The sequence below is a fragment of the Falco biarmicus genome, chromosome 12 (genome assembly GCF_023638135.1).
Source record: "Falco biarmicus isolate bFalBia1 chromosome 12, bFalBia1.pri, whole genome shotgun sequence".
NCBI classification, from domain to species: Eukaryota; Metazoa; Chordata; class Aves; order Falconiformes; family Falconidae; genus Falco; species Falco biarmicus.
In genome coordinates this window covers 32,241,722-32,264,713 of record NC_079299.1, presented here as the reverse complement: position 1 = coordinate 32,264,713, position 22,992 = coordinate 32,241,722, and the positions used below count along the sequence as shown (strand labels likewise).

Sequence of the window (22,992 nt, the reverse complement as noted above, 5' to 3'; positions counted from 1 at the left end):
ATGCAACTGGTATTTATTCATGTAGACACCTCCAATCCACCCCCCCAAAAATAATCCTCATGCACAGAAAGGGAGACTTACAGATTTCTTTGTTCTACACAGTCCAGCAGCATGTTGACTAAATTCTCGTAGTTGCTGAGGGGAAAAAAAAAAGAGGAAACCATCAACCAGATGATACCAAGAGAACTGTTTAAAAATAGAATTAAAGTTCCTCAGCAAAAGGCGGGTGAAGACAATGCAGTAAACACAGCACCAACTGGGAGGACAGAGAAGAGGAGGAAGAAGGAAGGAAATGTGAGTGTAGAGGACAGAGGCTGCCAAGTCAAGAGAGAAGATATACCACAACAATCCTGGGGCATTCCGAATTTCTGATTCGTACTTAAGATTTACTTTAGCAATTCTGGATTATTACACTTCATGTACAACAAATGTTAGGTAGCATAAGGTGGTGTTAAGGGAAGTTTAGCTTACCGCAGAGCCTCAGCATTCTTTTCTTTCTGTCGCTGAATTCCTAACTGAATTTCTTCTGAATGAAGACCTGTGAAGTTTGAGCTTGGATGTTCTGATTTTTGCAGCATAACAGCTACCTCAATGCATTTCTCTGGAACCTATTGACAGAGAACACAAAGATTTGGGAGCAAGCAGCAACTTAGAAGTTTTTATGTTTGTTTCTGTTTTGACACAAGCAGAAGGCAGAACGTCCTGTCCACACAGACAAGTCTGTGAAGAAGTAGGGAAGACAGCTTTTGTCCTCGCATGGCAGTATTATTTATCCAAGTACATGTTTTATTCTATTTTAAAATAAAGGTAGAGACCAATTTCAGTATTTCATTAAGCACAATAATTGTTAATAAAAGATTTTTATTAATTGGCACTCATTCTTTAAAGTACGTACCATGCCATTTATCCCACTGATTTAGGCAAGAGGCAGTTCTGTAACGAGTGCTGCACGTTAGCACAGTGGGATAACTCTACTAATACTGACAATGTTAATTTGATGATTCTGTCCTTTCAACACACATTTTCACACCTGAACAGCATCACCCATACTAATTAACACTGAAAGGCAACTTAAAACTTCCTTTCTCTTAACAGGCTTCCTTAGAGGTTAACAAGAAGTTATAAATTCCAATAGTATTACAACAAACTCTGTAAATTCAGTCTCAAAAATACATGTCCACCTTCCTCTTAACAGAAATCAGAATGCGACCAACATCAGAACACTTAAATAATATATATGAGTCCCAAGCACTTATGTAATCAAATGTTCTCAGAATCCAAGACATTAACACTCAGCAATCTGTCACTTACTGCAAAATCCAATCCAATTGTTTCGTACTGCCTGTGGATTTTTTCTGCCAGGTCATCAAAGAGTCTAACTATGGATGGTTTTTCCAAGGACATAGCTTTGCTAAGGCCAGAAGAAACAATTGCTGGCCATGTCTGTGCAATACAGTCCCAATCATGAAGATTTGCCAAACATACTCCACTGTGATTTCCAAGAAGACAATATAAGGCACCCTGTAGAATGAAAGACATAATTTTAGAAAGTCAAAGCATTGCTCATATATAAGTGATATCTATCTACATAAGCACGCACCCACACAGAATAAAAATTAATCTTCACATTACCAAATCATTAAAATGTACCATAAACATTCAGCTACACAGCCTCACTGTCAAAATACTAAAGATTTTTCACAGAATCCTCTTCACACTAAAGAACTGTTTTAATGAGATTGGAAGCCCTGGTAATTAATTTATCCACAGAATGGCTGACTGATTTCTGATTTACATTATAGAGGAGATTGTTCAATGATCAAGTACCATACCTGGCCTTTTTGGGAACTTACTCATATTTGGGCTCCAGGCAAATACGCTCTTAACTAGGCACCTGAAATGATGCTGACTGACCAGGATGTGGATAACTACTGGACATGACAATAAAATGGTGGACATGACAGGTGATTGTGTGAGAAGCTGACAGAAGTTACAGACAGTGAAACAAAGGGTGGCTGGATTTCACAGGTGATTAGGTGGGAGTCACGTGAGAAATGGCCAATTTCACAGACAAATGGAGGGAAGTCTTCGGGACCTTTTGGAGAGCCAAGTCCTACAAGAACCACAGCGCCTAGGCCACCACACCAGTAACATCACATAGGCTAAGACTGCCTGGTAGCAGTATCAGAAACACGAATTCAGGTATGGTAGCAAATGCTGTTAAGTGTAGCAAAACTGGGACCAATCAGGAAAAAGTAAGTAGGCATGGGTTACTTAACTGGGAAGAGACAGGAATGGAGAAAGGGAGGTACAAGGATGGCAGAAGAAAAATAATCATAAAGAAACAAGAAAAGAGATAATAAGATATGCAAACAATGTAATCACATGCTGTCTGATAGTACCTATCAGGCAGCTGGAGCAGGATAAGCAGCCATAGTTCTGACTGTAGGACAAGAGTCCAGCTTGCCTCTGTGGCCAGGAGGCCTGAGGGGTGCAGAGGAGGAGGGGAACATGATGCTTTCAAACACCTGGACGGACAGACGGCACGCTGGCATCACTGCGTCAGCACCATTTCCAAGCCTTGACAACATCAGCAAGTACCCACCACTTTCTAACAAAACCCAAGTGATTTAGTATAACTTTTTTTGGTGATTAACTTTTTGTCCAGTTCACACTATTTTCTTGTACTGCTACAGCTGACAGAACTGCTTAATGAGTTTTACCACCTTGGAGTATAACGTCTCAATTTCCATTTCATAGTTTAAAAATAGGTGTTAACACACATTTTTGTAATATCTGAACACAAAATTAAATGAAGAACATATATAAACAGAAAATTTCTCTTGACAACCGATCTAATCCAACTAATTCATTACATTAGTCATGCATAAGCTATATGCCATGAAAATACCAGTCACCACCGATAAACAAGCAAATTCCACTTTCACCATTAAAACTTCTCCTATAAAAACACTTCAAAAAGACACATGAAACAAAGTTAATGAGACAGTACTTTAAATTGCTTTTGAGTGACATCTTGCCGGTCAGGACGCAGGAACTCCAAAACCAAGGGAATGATATCTCTGCAACAAAAATTGTACGTTCCCAGAGCTGTGAAGAATGCTTGCTGAGCTTTACTTCTGACCTGTGGGAAAAGAGATATTACTAGAAAGTCTTCTGAACCAAATACATGCTATACAAACCCAACATCCTTACCTATTTTGGTTACTTATGCACAGATTTTACATTGTTTGTGCAGAGAAACAAAATTACTTCTAGAAGGTTGTAAACAGCATGCTTCCCCTCACCCTTGCTCACAGTTGTTTATAAAAACTCTACTTTTTGTTTCTAGCATTTACTTGAGAACAGCTACAAAGTTAAAGAAAATTATGTTGCCAAAACCAGTCAAGGTGTTTTTAAGATAATTTGAAAAGCCAACAGCTAGAGTAACAAATACAGTTAGCAGAACTCTAAAGAGCCTGCAGACGTTGTGGATGGATCACAATTTCTATACACACACAGAGCTCTCACCATGTGAACAGTTCAGAATCCAACTGGTTTGTGTATTTTTAAGAACCAGGATGCCATCATAGCTACCTCCTAAAAACAGACTTAGCATTCCAAATAGCATCATGAATCACATCATCACATCTAAAAATCTCAACCTGGTATATTTTCTTTTCTTTTTAAATTGATTTATTGTTTTCATAAGCCTAGACTTAAGTGCCTCAAAAAGTTTACAATTTGTAACCTAAGTCGGCAGCCTCTCCACCCAGTTACTTGACAAAGGGGCTTAAAGTAAAAACTGCCAAAATTGGCAACTAATGCAAATGAAATAAGTAAGTATTTCACGTTGCCATGGAAATAAATTGAAAAGGAAAGATCCTGAAAACATAACAGAAAGAGATCAACAAAAATTTCCACGTATTCCCGTTTAAAAGGAGTTGTTCCTTACCTGACCATATGAACTTGTGGACAAACATAGAAGATCTCTGATCATCTCCTGGTGGGAAGTTTTATATTCACAGCCTTCCATCGTTAGCGTTCTCAACTAAATTGCATAGAAAACAAATAAAGGACAGATTGTTTTTACATTTCATACATATAGGAGAAACACTAGTGCAGGATTATTGCACCTTTTGCTAAATGACAACATAACAAATCAGCTTTTCAAGTAAAGCAGTTAATGAAGATTTAAGTGAAAGTATTACCTCATGCTGCAACATAACTCTGTCTATCAGCAAAGCTCTGATATGCTGTTTCTTTCCTTGAAGCTGTAAACAAATACATAATTTGGTTTAGGTTTCAGTCCTCATATTAGCAACCTATACTGACTGACATCCCCATGGACTCTTTTTCTTCTAGAAACAGGCAAATTTCACGCAGAAATTCTCCTTGGCAGACAACCTTGATATTTTTGCCCTGCCTAAGTTTCTTATTTGCCTATTCTCTGTAAGCAAAAGGAAGCTGACCACAGAAATTTCTGGTCCAAGGATATATGAAAGCTGAGGATTACTACAATTCAGAAATGCTAAGCTATTTAGTCATAAGATTTCCAAATAAAGGTACAAAAGCACTGCAAAACAATATTCTTATCAAGGAATTAGATTTCAAAATTATGAGAACCAATTAGGACAATAACAAAAGTATGAAGAAAGTCTTCCGGAAAACTAGGAACTATTCCCATCCCTCACCTAAGCTTTAGAAAGAAAAAATCACTGACCCTGTTCTCCATTGATTTTTTCACAAGATTAAAGCTTTTCCATCGTGAATCAAACTCATGCTTGTGAGACCCTTGGAACTGTAAAACATCACTAATAACCTGTAGAAAGAAAAAGAGACAAAGAGTGATGATTTTGCTAAACAAGTAATCTTGTCTTAGGTATTACAAATTGTAAGCATACCTTTATTATTAGAAATAAAGACTTGGTATCATCTTCTGAATTATCAAGTATATAGCCTGCAGTTGGAAGAAAAGTAAACTTCATATCAGACAGTAAGACAGCTTTAAAAATTACCAAGAATTTTATTCCTACAAAGCTTTAAATCTAAGAATTACAGACAAAGTAAACAAACCAAGTTTCTCATCTATGAATTTATACTTAAAAGCACAACACAGTACTTTTTAGATAGAGAAGTGGCTAAACTTACGCAGCAATTTCCTCGTAACCCTTGCAATTTTTTCTCGGTAATTCTCCCTTGATAAATCTGCAAAAAAAGGAAACATTTTCTCTTCATTGTACGATAGCATAAAAAGCAATTTACAGATAAGTAAACCAGTGGAAAGCCAGAACAGAGTATGCAGAAATAGCAGTACGGGCTATTATAAAATAACTGTCCTGTAATATCCAAGGACACCACTTTCACAGGGCCTCCCTGTGTTTATCAAGTAAACAGTACATTTTTTTTATAGGTACGTAACTTTATTTGCCTGCCTTGACAGTTGGCTTCATTTGTAACCACAGACTAATGCAGATTATTTAACATATGAAAACAGAGTAACACATTAAGCAGGGTAAAAAAGAAATGCAATAGAACAGAGAGTTTACATTATCAGGTGATGAAGACAGTAAGAGCCAGGGGACTTACTCCCCTTCAATACATGAAAGGGAACAGACATCCCCAATCTAACCAAAAAAAGCATAAGGATAAACGACACAAGCACTCTCCTTGGAAAGTTTTAAACCAGAAAAAATTTAATTGCTGCGAAAGACCACTAAATAAATGCCCATTCTCTATTATATGTTATATGGCTACAAACTTACTGCTTGCAAACTAAGGGACCAGATTTCAGAAGTAGTATTAAAGCACCCAAAACCATTTAACAGTCTGATAGGCAATTACCATGTGCCTCAGCTCCTTATTTAAATAGCCAATCTTCTCTTGGAAGACTGTGAAGAATCCAGACAAAGCCTAAAAAATTCAGGTTTCTTTTAACGGAGCTGTCACAAACTTTAGCAGGTTATGCCTTGATTCCTTCTGTCTCTCAAGTGGAGTCCTTGGGCAATAGGTGTTGCTTATTGCACCTCATCTGTGTGGAAGTGCAAGGTCCCAACCCTTCTGACCCAGGGGTTGGACCTGAGCTCCCATTCTCAGCCATATTACTGCAGCAGATTTGTATCTTGTATTATCATCGCTGAAGATGAAACTGTGTACACAAGAACTTCTGTGTTGGCCAAAAATATCAAAACTATGGTCTCAGAAAGATCCTACTGTTTTTACAGCAGGAAAAAAAAAAACACAAAAAACCCCAAAAAACCCCCCACCACTTACAAGCTGTCTAAACAGAATTAAGATCTACTTACCATATTCAACACCAGTGTACAGTTTCGTCTCCTCCAAGGACACCAAACTTGGGACCCTGCATGAAAACAAACCAAGTATTACTACACATTATGTAAATCATTGACAGTGTGAATTTAATTGACATTTAATTCATTTTAACAAGTTAAATTTCATGCCAGTAGCACCAAAGGTGTTTGGATTTGCTAACAGTATACCTCAGTTCTAACACCGATGAACTGGTAACTGTCCCTGCGGGTCACACTGTTTGTCCAAGACAAGTATACCATAACGACACCACCTTGAACCCAGTAACTCAGCTTCTCATTTAAAGGAACCTCATCAGTTCTGTTAAATAGCCAGAGATTTGGCTACATAGTCAAACCTCGAAATATACTCATTAAATCAAGCGTGGATCCTAGTTGTCTTAGTTTAGGAAGGACAGGTGAATTTGACTGCTGAGGCAAAATCCTTTCCTGACAAGTTAAGCTGATGAAGCTTTTCTGACTTTGGTCCTTCCTTTATAAAATAACATACCCATTAATCACAGAAGTCCTACTTATTTCTATATGAAGTTCACTATTAATAACCTTATCAAAAAATAAAGCCATGCTTCTTCCAGGATTTGGGTTAAACTTATCAAAAATATTTATTTTAAAAGTGAATTATTAATCTTTTTTTATTTGCTTTTATGTAATCGTGGAAAAAAACCCCAAACCAGACTCAGATATCACATACCAATTAATTTAAAAGATGCAAGAACATATCCTACATGCACTTGGGGATTTTGTCTGGGTTTTTTTGGTGGTTTTTATTTGTTTGTTTGGGGTTTTTTTTGTTTGCTTGGGTTTTGTTGTTTTTTGTTTTTTTTAAACCTACAATCTCACCCCCTAAAACATTAAGGTACATAAGTTCAAGCTTTCAAGGACAAAATACACCAGTGTATTATATTAAACAAACAGTATTAGCAAGTAATCCCTACAAAAATAATCTTCACATAAAATTGCATTGACAGTATAATCAGAACAAAGCTAAGTGAAGCAATGCACATCTACTCCTGTTACAAATGCTGAACACTACATCAGAAAATGCTACAGATTCTGTATCTGAGCCTGTGCTATGAGATACTAAAATAAACTTTCAGATTTCAGTCAACGGCAAACTTCTATCTGTCAGAACCGGAAATAAGGGTCACATTTGTCCTGTGAAAGTGAACATAGTAGGACATGACTGCTACAATTATTGTGCTGACTAGATAAAGGAAACAAACTTGCAACCAAGAACTAAGTAAACTGACTTCACAACACTTGTGACAGTCACAGCTGCACCAACAAAACTCAAATGGCAATGTTTTTTTCCTAATTGATTTAGACACCAAGAAGTGAAGACCTAATTTCATTTTCCTCATTGCATTCCTGGTAGCACCAGGTTAACTTGAAAATAAGCCATTCCTAGTGTCTTCCCATTCCCCCCCACCCCCCAAAACTCAGCACTGGCATAGGTGCTTAGGGTACAACTTGGCCGCTAATACAATTTCCAAAATATCCCACATCAGTCCAGTACTTCGGTTCTGAATAAATAAATAAAGGTTTTATGGTCTCACACACTTGCTCTTTGAGAACCATCTACATGACTGACTTCAAAAGTGTTTGCTGTGTATTTCTCCAAGATCAGATCTTTCCAGTTGGGAAGATACAGTGAGGGGATGTTCCTGCAGTTAACATCTGGCAAAAAAAGAACTGTGACCCTCACCACCCCAAATAGTATTACTTCTTCAAAAGAGTAGTAACAGATAAATCCAACAATCTCAGGCTGCTACAGTTTGTTTTTGGTTTTTTTTACAGCATGCTCAATGTGTTGATAGGTAAATGAGCTCATAGTAATTTTTTCTACAGTATCTTTACGTATATTTACACTTAAACACCTTCCCTGATATAAATACACAAACTAAGTTCGCGTAAGGCTGTCCTACCTATGAGACAAGGAAAACTAAAGTGCAATTTCCCAGTCTTCTCTCAGGTAGTCTACAGAAAGATTACACATCTTCACACTTCCTTCCCACTCCCAGCAAAATACATTCAACAGTTCTTTGCCAGCTAAAGTTCTGAACCATTTCTCTAATACTTAAAACAAAGGAAAAACAATGCTCCACGATCTCTCAACACTCCAGGTTTCTGAGCAAACCAAGAGTAACAACTCAACACATAGCACTCAGTAATCAAAACCTAGTCTGGTATAGTCCTTACATTCACCATGACACTACTCCACAGGCAGAACCATTTATTTCAACCAGGCTACTAGTAGGATGGAAATATTATGTTCAAAATGCAATGAAGTTTTATAGCTGGCCCACAGACTAAGATCCATGCTAGTAATATTCAGCATTACGTCAGCCACTGAACCAGAGAAAACCAAGTATTTTACTTCAGACACACTAAAGGAAGAGGCATAAAACGTTCTTCTGAACTTCAGTCAATACTGATAGCAAGACTCTCATGACAATGCTTCATTCAGTGTATAAATAATACTGTGTTTCATTTTGTATCAACAGTTTTAAACACAAATTACCAGAACAAAGAGCATCCAAAATTATAGCTGGAACAGAAATTCCAGTTAAACAGATCTCTGAAGAATTTGTTCCCTTATTTGCCACAGTACAAAAACTAAAGCATCTTTATTCAAGAAAAAATTATGCTCTATGTTCTTCAACTTCCAGACACTTTACAGTGCACTTTTATTCAAGTCTCTGTGTACGTATTCCTCAGTATAAATGCAGTTCAGCAAGGAGACACAGCTTTTCAGAAACAAATAACTTCCAGCATCACTCCACTGAACCAATTGCAGAGGACATTTTTCTAATTGCAAAAATATACTCCATGCCACGTTAAGGACTAGATCAAGGGCTGCATCAACCTATTTTGACATAAGAGTTAAGAGACAACAGTCGAAGGTGAACAAGGAGAAAACAGGGTTACTCACCGTGGAGGAGTAACTGTTTCCTTTTCTGTGTGCAGCTCCCCCAGCAGAGCTGGGAAGTTTCCTGGAGATGCCAAGAGAGGTTAGCTAGCCCTGCCCCTCAGCATATAATATCACATCCTTACACATTTAAAAGAAGTCATCTTATCCTTGACCTGTAGCCTGAACACCTTCAGTGAAAGGACATTAAGAAAGCTCCTACCAACGTCTGTAGCAAGAGTAGAGCAATACTGCATCCTAACCAACCAAGCCGTATTTAAGAGAGAAACAAAAATGGATTTCTGAGTAACTCTGGTTTTGTTTCACTAACCAGCTGCTTAGTGTTACCTCATTAATAAGTAGACTGCAAGGAAGGGAAGCAAAGCAAAGGGGAACTTAAAAACATCAGTGAAAGATTTCTCAACCTTAGAAAGCTTGTACTGTCTGCATTTGAAATAATCTTTATTTGCACACCATTAGAATCATCATAACAAAAGGATGTCGATATCACTTAACAGTTACAGTGGTCCCTTAAGAAAAAGGGAAGACTGCACAGCAGCATTACTTATACCTGCACACATCTCGTGCAGCAGAGCAACCATTACACTGTGTTTCCACAGGTGCAGAAAAAACTGCATTTGTTTTTCCCCAGTTACATCAGCATAATTCACCACAGCTCTTGAACACCTTAATTCAGCCACAAAAAACTACCGCTGTCACAAAAAATTGCTCCTTGCAGCCTCTGGCAGCCTCAACTCCTTTTTTCCTTTCCCCTTGTAACTTGTAATCCATTTTACATTAAAAAGTAATTCACAGAACACACCTGAAATCAATGGCATCTCTACTAAAAATAAAGAGCTCTATGTGGAATAATATAAAGACACACTATTGAGTCATGAAATAATTTTCTATTTATTTGTTATGCATGGTACTTCAGAAAAGAGTTCATTCATCCTCCAAAAAAGATAAAGTTTAAACTCCTTGCTACTTGCAGGCTAATAAATAAAACATCAATACCAAGTGACATTTATTAAAGGTCTATTTTCTACTGAAATTTAACTATTCTTTTTAATTCTGACAAGTTTCAATTATGCAGTTTTTTTGTGCATGGTTAGTGCACAAACGTCTTTTTTAGTGAATTGCCTATCTCCTCCCTAAACCCCTGCTTGTGTATGACACACAGAGTAACACTAAGCACTTCAAATAGCATTAGCTATGACGGGATTTTCAGAAGGATATGTTATGTCATCCACATAAAACACACATGGCAATTTTGCTCCCAAAATTGGGAAGAAAAAAAATAAAATTCACAAAACTACACATAAGAACTGCTTGGTCTCTGAAAAAGCTGGAGCATTTTAAAACCTAAACCATTCACGCTCAAGTCCACTAAACAAGGAAATCCCTCCTCAAGCACTTCACAACAGTTATGCTGACAGGTATACTGGGTGTGTGTATGTATACACACAGAGTGTATGCTTTTGGGTATACTGACCGTACCCAAGTGTTGGTCAATTTAACAGTGTTTTCTGTACAAAATTTATCACTTTTCAATTCAGATGCTACCAGTCATCAAAAGATAAAAAAAGGAATAAGAGAAACTAATGAATCAACACGAAAACTTCAACGACTGACAGGAGATTCAAGGCAGCTCATGCCAGTTTACACACCTGTAGACAAACAGGAGTTCTAAAACTTTCACTCTAACCAGTATTTATTAAGCCATGAAAGTAAGGGCATGACTCGGTTCTGAGACCGTACCAGACCAATCCTGGGCTATTTTATTCAGTTTCAGCTTTATCAAACAATAAATAAAAAAAGAAACCAACAGGAAAAACTTTGTTCATTAACTAATCAAGAAGCAAATTTATTTTCAGTAGCTAACAAACTGCAGAGACACAAACCAGACTACTCCTGACAAGGAGAAATGAAGACAGACATTTTGAAATTATTGGGTACTCTGAGGCATTTGACTGAGCAACAAAAAAACCCCGAAACTGTAAAAGTCCATAGAAATGGACCAAGAGGCTTCCCACAAAACTTTTCAAGATGAAAAGCTTCTGTACGTGAACAGCGCAACAGACTTTTAAACATTATTTTCATAAAATGATGTTGACGAATTGTAACACACCATCGTCTATAATCAAACAAAACAGAATCCAGGGTTGAAAGTACTACTACATTAAATGTATTAGTACTACATTTTAAAGCAGAAAGGTTAAGAACTTTAATCCAGATACACTCATTTTCTTTTCCCAAAACAGTGCTCATAACTTTAGTTATATTCTCATCCTTCTAGAATACTACTACATTTAGGAAATACTGTGATTTAAAATTCATCCATCAAAAAACCCCCAAACCTTGCATCTAATGCATGGGGATTTTACGCAACAGGTCAGTTATGACAACCAATAATGAAATAATGAAATAAATATTTGGCCAGCTTGTCACATCTATGATATACAGTCAATACATAGTTTTCATAACTAGTTTTCCCTACTACTAAAGCAATCCCTGCCCCCCCCCCCCCCCCCCCCCCCCGCTTACTCCCTCAGTCAAGTTATCTTGCTCCATACTAGCTACTGTTAATGACTGAGTCACTTCAATTAATGACCAAATCAGGTACAGTGGTCTTGTGCTATTACAGCCTGCTCCTAACGAAGAAAGTAGCCTTCCTCCTTTATTCCTGCCACTGCCTTCCCCTGCTTGTCACCCAAGAAAGATTGTAAAGAGACCCTCAAAACAATGTCTGCAAATATATGGGTAGATTTCAGTTATCACACACAAAAATAAACCCCATATGTTCAGGGAAAAAAACATCTTAGCAGCAGGAGCAGCCTGTGTGCAGATCAAGTTCACACTACTAACTGAATCATCTTATCTAGTTCATCATCCTGCTACACACAAAGTTTTAAAGTTTGTTCTACCCACATATTTCTTTTGTCAAGGTTCAAATTACACAGCTCCAAGCTCTCCCCCCATCTATGTGACTTTCATTCAGTGAGCACGCTCAAGGATTATGAAGGAACAAATATCATCTGTCTGTCTTGGCAAGAATCTTCAGGTATCCTTAACCATCAAGATAAAGGGAAATGTAGCTGTTACACCTACTCAGCTCTACTTTACATTCAGCACAAAGCTGTACTACCATGGCATATGATCAGCTATGGTTCATTGGAGTTAAGTGGTGTAGGAGGTATCTGACAAGAAATATCATGTGCTAGTTTGTTTTAAAGCATATTTAAATTAAAAAAAAAAAAATCTACATGTATCAAATACCTGCATTCAAAAATATTCCTATACTGCTACTTTACAACAGTGAATATCATCACCACTAGTCATAACTACTAACCGTGAATACATAGGACTTAAAAAGTAAAGGTGTTCTGGGTAACTGGATTAGTTACTTTCAGTAAGAGTCCTTCTGTTTAAAATCAGAGTCCGTTATGTGCATTCTCACTGTATGTAACAGGCTTGGGAACGTAAACTGTGATCTTACAAAGTAACCCCCAGAAACTCGCAATACACTAACAATTAAAATCAAACTTTTTTTCTGTTTTAATGGCAAGTTCATCAAAAGACACCTCCTACATTCAAAACTGGATGTAATTTTATGAACATATGGACAGAAAACAGCATTCACAGGAAGTTGTTTCACACTGCTTTTTAAATCAAAAGAAAGATATCTCCGTCATTACAAATATTCCACTTATTTCTTGGGGAAGGAAGAGGAGGGAGTAAGGCAGCACAGAGAGGACATCTTCCTTCTTGGTACAATTCCCTTCCGTGACCCTTGCTAACACACCCATTAAAACAAAATATAAATTTCATAAGAAGCATCACTAAAATGAACACCATCTGTCCTGGACGGATAAACTCAGCACCATCTCTCAAAATGCTAACTTGATACTGACTTTATAGCTCTTCTTGCAAAGTAAGTTGAATAAACTGACAGGGATCTAACATTTATTTTATATTAAGTGCAACAGGATCTCCTTCAGTATTTAGTCCATCTTACTAGGCCAAAGTACCATCCACTGCACACAAATGCACTCTGCCTCCTTCAGACTGTCTCCATTTAAAATCCACGTTCCACTTGCCATAATTCAGATCACACAGAGTAAGAACTAAAGTTTACTCAAAAAAAATTCATTCAACTTCAGTAGGCAAATTCCAGAGTCCTGTGTAAAGTCACTGAAAAGATGAATTGCCTTAACTGTGTTTTTAAAAAGCCTTTATGTAAACATGTTTGCATGCAAGACCTGCTCACAAAGGCAGAAAATGTTTCATTAACATGCGTAAAGTCTGTCCAAAACCACATAATGGTGGATTCTGAAGTTCTGCAGACATTTAGCAGAATGAACTATTGAGTTCCCAAATTCAGACTATAGGAGAAAAGTCTGATTTTGTTTTCTTCAGTAACAAATTGATTTCAGCATGTTCCCATGTAAATTGTCTATATTTAATAAGGCAGCACAGATAACTAACAGAATAAAACAAATCTTCAATAAAGTATACAAGTAATTAAGAAGTTAATTATAGGCCAGCATCCTAATCTGTACATTATGAATTTATAGGCCTTGCCTGGTAAAATAAAGAGGCGATTGAAAATAAAGAGATGATTCTAAAACAAGACCAAACCTGGAAACAGTTAACATTAACACGTTCTAACAGCAGCTGCGATTCCCTCTCCTTCACAGGTGGTGAGGTTCTTTCCTCTACTAAATGGAGGTTCAGTTATTGACAATCGGACAGCCTAGACAAGGGTACAAAACTGCTTACTCTTACACAGGTGTTTCTTCCTTGATTAATACATCACTACAGTTAAAACAGATTTTTTTTAATTTTTGGCGGTGTAAACACAGTTTTGGGCCAAGGTAGCGTTGTATTTTGAAGGTCAAGGCATCCAAGGACAAAAAAAATCCTTCTCCTTTGAAGGATCAACACCAGAAACACTCTCCTTGAATCCATGAGCTGTATGAATTGCAAGTGTTTAGCAGTCGCTGCTTAACAGATGCCAGGGCAGGATTCAGACTGAATTAGGAAATGCTGGGAAAACGCAGAAGCACATTAGCAATACAGCCCAGCAGCACACTGCTGTTACAGGAACAGTCAATGCCTCCTGAAAGGTGTTCAAGTCCTTATTTTACAAGATAGTCATCATCAGCCTGAATGCCCTGCATTGCCTCTGCTAACTAAATTACTTCCCTGAATTTCTTACATAGCCAACAGCTAACTATGGCCTCTACAAAGCTCTCCAGCTTAACAAATGTTCTAATGTACACTCAAGAGAAGCCTCTCCCACTGTACAAGAAGGTCACAAAAGCTAGGCACCTGAAGTAATGTGTTTGAGACTGTATCAGCGCTCCTTTGCACTTCTAATAGCTGGCGCTTGGGCAAAAAAAAGATACATCTCAGGAACAACTTCACAGTCACCAAACACAGACTGGCCATAAGCTTAATTTAAGCCCTCCATATTTTAAACATGATAAGTAACAACAGGAATACTGAGATCAAACTCTTAATTGCCTCTAACACTACTATTTCAACATATTTTCTCAAAGAAGACAAAGCTCAACAGCAATCCCATCTATTAAAAATAGTCTGTTAGAAGCTGAACTACTGTAATGCAATGGAAAGTTCCTATTACTTCCAAAATGGAAGTTTACTCAAGCATTTTTGATAGAGTTCTGCTGTATGCTGGCACCAGTAGCCAAGTTCTGTTGCAACATTATTCACAGGGGTCTGAGTAATCAAATAGGATTTATTTCCTATTTTACTATGAGAAGACAGCTGGCAAGAAGTGAAGTTCAGAATGTTTATGACTTTACTCATTCAGGATGACATGAAAATTAGTAAGATGGCAGCGCACTATGGTTTCAAGGCTTCTTTCAGAGGAAACACTTGAGTAAATGCCTAGCTTACATTACCTTCACATAAAGTAGCATCAGCAATGTGGCACTTACCTTTCTTAAACATTTTCAGTCTTGCATGAAAAAAGCGCTTAATATTCTTTCACATTTTAAGTACTCAAGTGTTTCTGTAAATCACTATTTCAAATTTCTGTACCTTTATACTAGTCTAAGAGTTCCTTAAAAACAGCCACTAGAAGCAGCTGCGTGCTAACAGTAATAAGAAAGCAATAAAACCCAGTATGAAGTAATAGAATTGCCAAGAACATTTGTGATATAAAAATAAATTTTACTTACAGATGAGCCACCCTTTCTCCTTTTAGAGGAGGCAGAACGTTCCCAGAACCGATCAAGCAGTTATGCACTATAGCAAGACATTGCTGCACATCATCTCTTAAACAAAGAAGAAAACTTGATTACTTATCCATTAAATGCTTGAAAATATACAAATGATAAAGCATATCTTTTAAGTTTTACAGAAGCCTTTTTCTTTAGCTGTATCAGTTCTAAACACAAGAGGGAGCACTACAGAAATCAAGCTGTGCTGCTCTGATCCAACCTAATTCTATTACAGAACTTGGACATTCAACTTAGTTTCCTGAAAAACTTGGGAGATTTTTATAATCTGAAACTGTTAAGATAACTTCAGTGCAATGAGATATACTCATCTCAGAACATCAGCTTTACCCAAAAAAAAAGTTTTAGAGAATTTTATCTAAATCCCAGATAAAACTAATGAAATAACTACTCACCCCAAGGCCAAGAAAAGTCCTTCCCACCAGGAATAGCATGAGGGAATACTTTCTTTATGAGTGACTATTTTACAGTCTGAAGATAAATTATAATGCAACAATGCAAACAATGTTTTTCCATGTTAGTTCAGAGAATTAAGGTATCTTTTTTAAAGCTATCTCACCTAAAGTAGTAGGCTTTATTATACAGTTACAAATTACGCCCTTTGTTCTCATCTTTCTGGTAAGCAGCTCTGATTGTAAAACAATTCCTCTCAACCCTCTTAAGAGGTTACTTAATAGCTCTTAGTACTCATGCATTACTTAACAATTCTCTAAATACGTGTGTTCAACAAAGGCTGTTAGAATTTTTCATTTTATCTTTTGTGTTAGAAAATCCTACTCTGAATCTCTTAAATATATATATATATAAAAGTTGGATTTTGAATTGTTACTCAGTGGAATACTAGGGAAAAAAACTGACAAGAATTTAAACTCCAGGAATACTGCAATTCAATGGAAAAGCAGGCTCATCTAGTATCCATTTATTCACACCTGTGACTCCCTCAGCAACTAATGGTATTCTCTACTCTGGCAGCTTTGCTATCTTGCCTTCCAATTTAATTTGCAATTCATGCACTTGGCTGTATTCTCCCAAATCACCACCATTTATGTTAGGTAGCTCAGTGAAGCCTTGACCAAATAAAAGTCCAATTCTGTTACAAATTAACAGCTTTACATACAAGGTGTCAAAAGAAAAAAACCACAAACAGAAGAAAAACACACAAAGAAACAAAAGACTTAAATAGAAAGCATATCCTTTCTTCTTTTAGTCTAAGTATACTTTTTGATTGCAGTTTTGTGGCATTGATTTGTCAAGCACATATTGTCTTTTTCAGATTGAAAAAGAAGTGGGAACTTGGTCAGACAGAAAAATATCTAGGAGTCAGATACACCATGCCCTGTCTCATGTAGGGTTGCACTTCACAGCACGAGGTATAACGTCACATGCTATGAACATCAACTGAAGTATATATAGCTTCAAGCACGTGAAGATTTAACATGAGTAAGAACGTTCAAGATTTAATGCTTGTAAACAGCTTTAGCTATTTGATACTTATAAATGCTTTAGCATGTAGTACACATTATTATCTTGTGCTTAGGAAACTACCCTTATGAAGCCACGGTTTCACACTAACAGAGTTTAACAAGATTGGGCAACAGTATTGCCTCCATTCCAATTTGTTACGTCACTGACTCTGCATTACCTCCTCAGTTTCAACACCGTGACACTTTTTCCAAGGACACACTATGTACTGATTCCATTTACTCATAGGAAGGACACGGAGAGAGGCAGATTTCCAAGCCAAATCAGTTCTGTATTCTACTTCATAGCTCAGGAACAAAAATGGTTATGCCAACATAACAAGTTAAGGAGTCTAGAGGAAGAGGGTTTTTTATTGCTGACTACAGTTAAATGGAAAGATAATTTGTGGTATGTATTAAAAAATAATGTGGCACAGAAATACCTTTTTACCAACATAAAGCAGCTTAACATTTACTCGTATTTTAAACAGCGTTTCTGTTCAAAATAACGTCATCCATTTTATAAAACATACCTTCAAGCTACATGTACTCTTAAGAGTTAAAAATCATGGAAATCTTGGAGTAATACCAAACAGAGTGTAACATTATAGTATTTTACTCATTTTTTGTAATGCCAGTATGATTGGCAATAGCTGCATAAAACAGACGTGAGTGGACAAATGCACCTTCTCCATATTACGTATCATCACTAACCTGGACATTTCTAGTTTTCCAGTTGCATACTGCTCTAATTTGATGAGTTCAGGCTGAAGAAAAGTATCCAGCAAATAAAAAGCAAAGTTTATTTCCTCAGATGAAGGAACATGCCATTGGATGTCCAAGTTCCACAGGTCACCTGGTTTACCCCAGTCCTATAGTAAATAAAGACACTTATTATTAATCAAAACATGAAGACAGTATTTTTTTAAAAAAAAACCAACAGCATTTAATATTACTAAAAAACCCCTAACACATGAACTTGAACTAGCTACTGCTGTAAAGCAATTACGCTGACAATTCTGGGGGAAAAAAATCCCAAGAACACAATAAACCCAAACAGAAATCCCAAACCTACTCTAACGTCTACGTGTACCTGTAAAATAACACATACCTGAAAGGACTAAAAGGAAGAGGACTGTACTGGTCTAACTGAAATATAACTTTATTATTCCTTTGGTTGTATACAAATTCAGAAATACTACATACAACTCGGACTTTTGATACTCCTATACAGAACAAAGCAGCTAGCCCATTTAATAGTACTTACTTTCAGTCCTGAACCACAATCAGGAAACTTTCTATTTTTAAAATAAAAGTAATAAAGGAAAGCTAAATTTTAAGTTGGACTTTCCATATAATGCTAGGTCATCTCATAACAAAGACAACTTTTTATATTTTGGCTTACTAAGAGCTCAGACTTGCTATAGAATTAACCAGTTGAGTACTTGGAAGAGAACAGTCAGCATTTATAACTAATTCATACTCAGTCCAAGCTTAGGAGTATATTAATTAATAGACAGGCCTTCCAGTCTTTACTTTCCATTTCCTGTCTTTGTCCAATTTTACATGGTAATTTAATATTTCAAAACTTCACCATCTGTTCCGAAAATGCCGGACTGATCTGACTGACAAAAAATACAAAAAACTACAGTAATACACTTACTTAATGTAGCCTGCTATAACATATCTTCCTTGGAAGACCAGGCTAGTCCTCCATGAATATTACTTAAGAAAGTGACAGCAGTTTTACACTGGGACAACGCAGGAAGTATGTAAGTGACAAACTCAAGCTGTTAATATCAGTTAAGAGCTGATATAATATAGACTTTCTGTAGTAGTCATTGAGGTATGGAATAGCAAATTAATTGTGATTTTTTTTCAATTTCAGAGGAGGAATTTAATAAATCTATTTTTGTGTTGGGGCATTTAATTAAGATTTTTTTGTTTGGTTTTAAATTAGTATCTGGTCCAATTGTATCTTCCCATCAGTTTAGCAAACTGTACTAGCTTTTAGTAACAAGCATTAGATTATCTGTAATTGTAAAGTTATGTAAAAGCACTTTTCAGCAAAATGCAACTTTATATTCAAATAGGCCAGCTGAAAACTGCTGCAGTGTTCATCTGTAATACTGATAAAATGACCTCAAAGTCTTAACAGCAGGCTAACATTACTTTTGACAGTTTCAGTAATTTTTAATACCGCCACTTCCACTTCCATTTTATCTCAAGCTCAGTGCAGAACCATTGTTCATTTGCCATTCTGCCTACTGTAAAACACCGTATCTCCTTCCTTGCAGTTTTTTGCACTGATGTACTCTTATTTCCACACAGTCACCATAACTTGTTATATTTGATAACCATATTTATATGAAGAGCAACAAGGAAAGGCTGCAGCTCTTATCCACAAAAGCAGATGAAAGACTAAGTTTGTCCCAGTGCAATAATGCTTCCTATGACTGGATATTTAAGTAAAGTGAAGAGCAAAATTCTCCTGCTAAACTCCAAACTTAACTGTTTATACCACCATAATTCATGATAGCTGGGTCTCAATTAAATGCATCATCTATTACAAGATAAAGAAACATGAGCAGGCACCTTTGCTTTGTATTATCTTACTGTAGTCATGCATTCATTCTAAAACACACATCATGAAACTAATATGTCATGCTACAAAACTACTCAAAACAACAGTCAGTATTCATTGTTTATTATCAATATAACTTTACGTTAACTTGCAATTTGCTGTATGTTTCAAAGCCTAAAGCATCTTTTAATTACACTTTCCATTGCTGCTACCTACGTTCAAAAATCTCCAAATAAAACCAAATAATATAGTGTATGATTGTTTTTTAAAAAAGAAAGTAAAATCCTCTAATCCTAAATAAATGAAAATCCTTGCCTTGATAGGAAAGTATTCAGAAAGAGGCTTGTCAAAGCCACCTGGCACACTGCAGTACTCTGTGGGGTAGATAAGTGTAGCAGAACGAAGAAGATGGTGCAGTAGGTTACAAGACAGAATGTAACCCTGCTTACAGGTTAAATGTAGGGTTCGCTGCAGTATCTTCCCAAGCTGCTCCCTGTACAGTAGCAACTTCTTTCCATCCACTCGAGTGATCTAATAGGAAAAGACAAACATTTCGAAAGTAAACATAACTGATTTTGTTCTAGAGGACTAAAGAGAGGATTACACTGCTCAGTTGATCCTGTACCAAGTTTCATCCTGTATGTCACATGGAATTAAAACTGAAGACTGAATGTGCACGTGAACTACTACTACCGCAGGAAAAGTTTAAGAAACACTAAAAACTGTGGTATACATTGCTTCTCGACCCCGTTCAAAACTTTCTAGCAATATTTATATTAATTTTAAAAGATTTATCTTTACCAAAAGCATCTTATGTTTTTCCCTGCACTGATCCCTTTTCTTTCTCTTATCTCTAATTGTACTAAATGCTTTAATTTTATGCCACATACACACTGTATGTTAATTTTCTTCAAACAGCAGCCACTTAGGTCCCATTTAAATTTAGACGAGAAAAAAAAAAGTTATGCAGTGTCATTCATACAACATTTACTTTGTTTTAAAAGCAGAAGTTTGTTTTCTTCATCTTTCAGGGGCATTAAACAGAATTAAAGGACATACATGCACCGGAACAACATTCTTTGCAATACCTCTGACAAAAGCTGGAGATTCCAAAGTAGCTCCTTATCTAGTTCTTCATCATGTAATACATCATCATCTAGAGGAACAAGTGATAAGCACTGCTGTAACAATACTGCAGTCAAGTCTTCCAAACAAGCTAAATCATAAACCTGATGCCTGCACCCCAGAAGTTTATTCTCAACTCTTCCATTGCAACCTTCCAATCACACTGCATCCACGTCCAGCTGGAAGTTACTTTAGCCAATTGAACATCTTGAATGCTTTTCATGAAATTGACGAGTGTCTGCAAACATTTTAAATCCCCACATTTTAAAAGAGGCATGCTCCTGTAGCTTGATAGATTTCTGCCTTGAAATTACACATAAACAGTTGTTGGTTTGGTTCGGGGTTTTTTTAGATTAAATAATGGACAGAATTAATTTTCCATTGCTGAAATGAAGTTGTGGAAAACACACACAAGTTTTAAATATTATTTTCATGTTTAGCAAAAGTCAACCCAAAACAAAGCAAGTAACACTAGAAATCTTACAAACTTACTGACTGTGAGGTGAGTTATAACATTGCAGCAATGCGGTACAAATAGCTTCAAGGATTCCTCAGGGCGGCACTGGAAACAGCATCATAAATAAACCAATTTCAAAAATTTTAATACTCTTCTATACAACGTTATTGAAAAAGAGAGAAGGATTGTATTTCATCTCTACAGTCAACCTGACATCATGATTTTTGGACACTCAAAACCCAAATTTAAAATAAATGCAAGAAAAATACTTTGTGAATCAACCTCTTGAAGGATCACTATATGCAACCATCCAATTTTAAGAGGACATAATATTAAGAACCACCTGTATTTACATGAAAAATTAAAGATTGTGCAGAAGAAAAAGTAGTAGTATTGGCTTTTTTTCTTTTTTAAACTAAAGATCAAGTGAAGTCAGAGCATTTTCTCTCACTTTTACTGCAGCTCGGCACATATCGGCAACCATTCGACCAGCAACTCTAGTCTCAAATATATTTGAAACAGCAAAGTTAAAAACCTTCTCCAAGGCAACCTAAAAATGAGTACAAAAAGACAGAGGTTACTTTTTTTAAAAAAAAGAAAACTAGGTATCATAAATTGTTTGATTTATACAGAAGGCAGCATCTGTACATAATATGGTATTCTTTTAAAACAGAAGACTGCAACTGTGATTCACATTAAAAAAAAAAAAAAAATCAGAAGAGAGAGACAGGGAAAACTGACCTGTAGAATGCCTAAAGCTGACTAAAATGTAACTACCATCACAGTTTAAAAAGCTGACAATGCTATAGAATAGGAGGATTAAAAACTTATGTGAATAGGAACTGCTTAGGAAAAAAGTCCTAAATGAGATCATTACACACGACTTGCAATTTATGCAACCTATGTCTAATTGTACAACTACTGCCTTCACCAGAATAAAGGCTGCTACTGAAGTCGCAATGACACACGGTTTGTCAAAATAATTTGTTTACAGATTTTTCACTTTTTTTTCTTCTTTCTTACTGCACCACTCCGTTACAGCAACACATTGTAACAGGAAAATACATGACAGCATCGACTATCACTAAAATAATTCAGTTACAGGAAGGTCTATGTTCCCCTCCTCCTCCCAAGAGTTTATAAACAAAACACACTGAATGCTTTAACTGGTGGCACAATGAGACACCGCCTTCAGCTGGAGACTGGAGACACTTCTCAAATGTTGGCTTTGGGAAGAAAGTCAGATAAATCTTGTTGACTAATGAAAGCTTGTGGTGCTCCTGAGGAACTACACAGAACAGTTTTCCCTGAGTAAGCCAACAGTCCTCTGAAAGGAAAACTATGCTATTTCACATACAAAGTAAAGCTAAGACACCCCTTAGCTAATGAATAAATAGGGAATTAACTTATCAACCATTTAAGTGTTTTAAAGCAGCTTATTACCATCCAGTAACTTGCAAGGCAAGCTGAATTACATACAGCGTAGGTTACATATGATTACTTTAATAATGAAACACCAGGAAAAATACAAAGTAAATACTTAGACAAAGTATAAACAAAATATAAACAAAGAATTAAGTTAAGACTTACAATAACCAAAAGATTCCAGACAAGGTCATACCAAAATGTCCAACGTAATGGCTCAAAATGTATAAAACCTAGCACCTCCAGATATATACATAATGTAATGTAAACAGAATAAAATGTGTTAACCCAACGTGCAAGGAAAGAATCTGTCCACGTAACAACATGGATTCTCAATCCCCATCCTTCAGAGTTTATTTTAATCCAGGTAATTTTCCTGATCCCATTAGCCACATGGCTCTTTTGCCCAGCTGAAGAAGTGGTAGAGAGAGGGAG

At 36.5% G+C, this 22,992-nt stretch overlaps 1 protein-coding gene across 2 annotated transcripts in view; it reads right to left on the bottom strand.

Annotated features, from left to right (window-relative positions):
• PSME4 (proteasome activator subunit 4) overlaps nt 1-22,992 on the bottom strand; it is an 85,637-nt gene that overhangs the window by 19,404 nt on the left and 43,241 nt on the right. For both annotated transcript variants that reach the window (XM_056356771.1, XM_056356770.1), the window contains exons 15-30: nt 21,584-21,682; nt 21,168-21,237; nt 20,639-20,706; nt 19,866-20,081; nt 17,681-17,838; nt 15,447-15,542; nt 6,306-6,361; nt 5,152-5,208; nt 4,905-4,960; nt 4,724-4,822; nt 4,212-4,274; nt 3,956-4,051; nt 3,014-3,145; nt 1,312-1,521; nt 472-608; nt 82-135 (exon numbers count right to left, since the gene is read on the bottom strand). In XM_056356771.1, the coding sequence (XP_056212746.1) occupies nt 82-135; nt 472-608; nt 1,312-1,521; nt 3,014-3,145; nt 3,956-4,051; nt 4,212-4,274; nt 4,724-4,822; nt 4,905-4,960; nt 5,152-5,208; nt 6,306-6,361; nt 15,447-15,542; nt 17,681-17,838; nt 19,866-20,081; nt 20,639-20,706; nt 21,168-21,237; nt 21,584-21,682 (1,667 nt within the window). The remainder of the gene's footprint in view (nt 1-81; nt 136-471; nt 609-1,311; nt 1,522-3,013; nt 3,146-3,955; nt 4,052-4,211; nt 4,275-4,723; nt 4,823-4,904; nt 4,961-5,151; nt 5,209-6,305; nt 6,362-15,446; nt 15,543-17,680; nt 17,839-19,865; nt 20,082-20,638; nt 20,707-21,167; nt 21,238-21,583; nt 21,683-22,992) is intronic.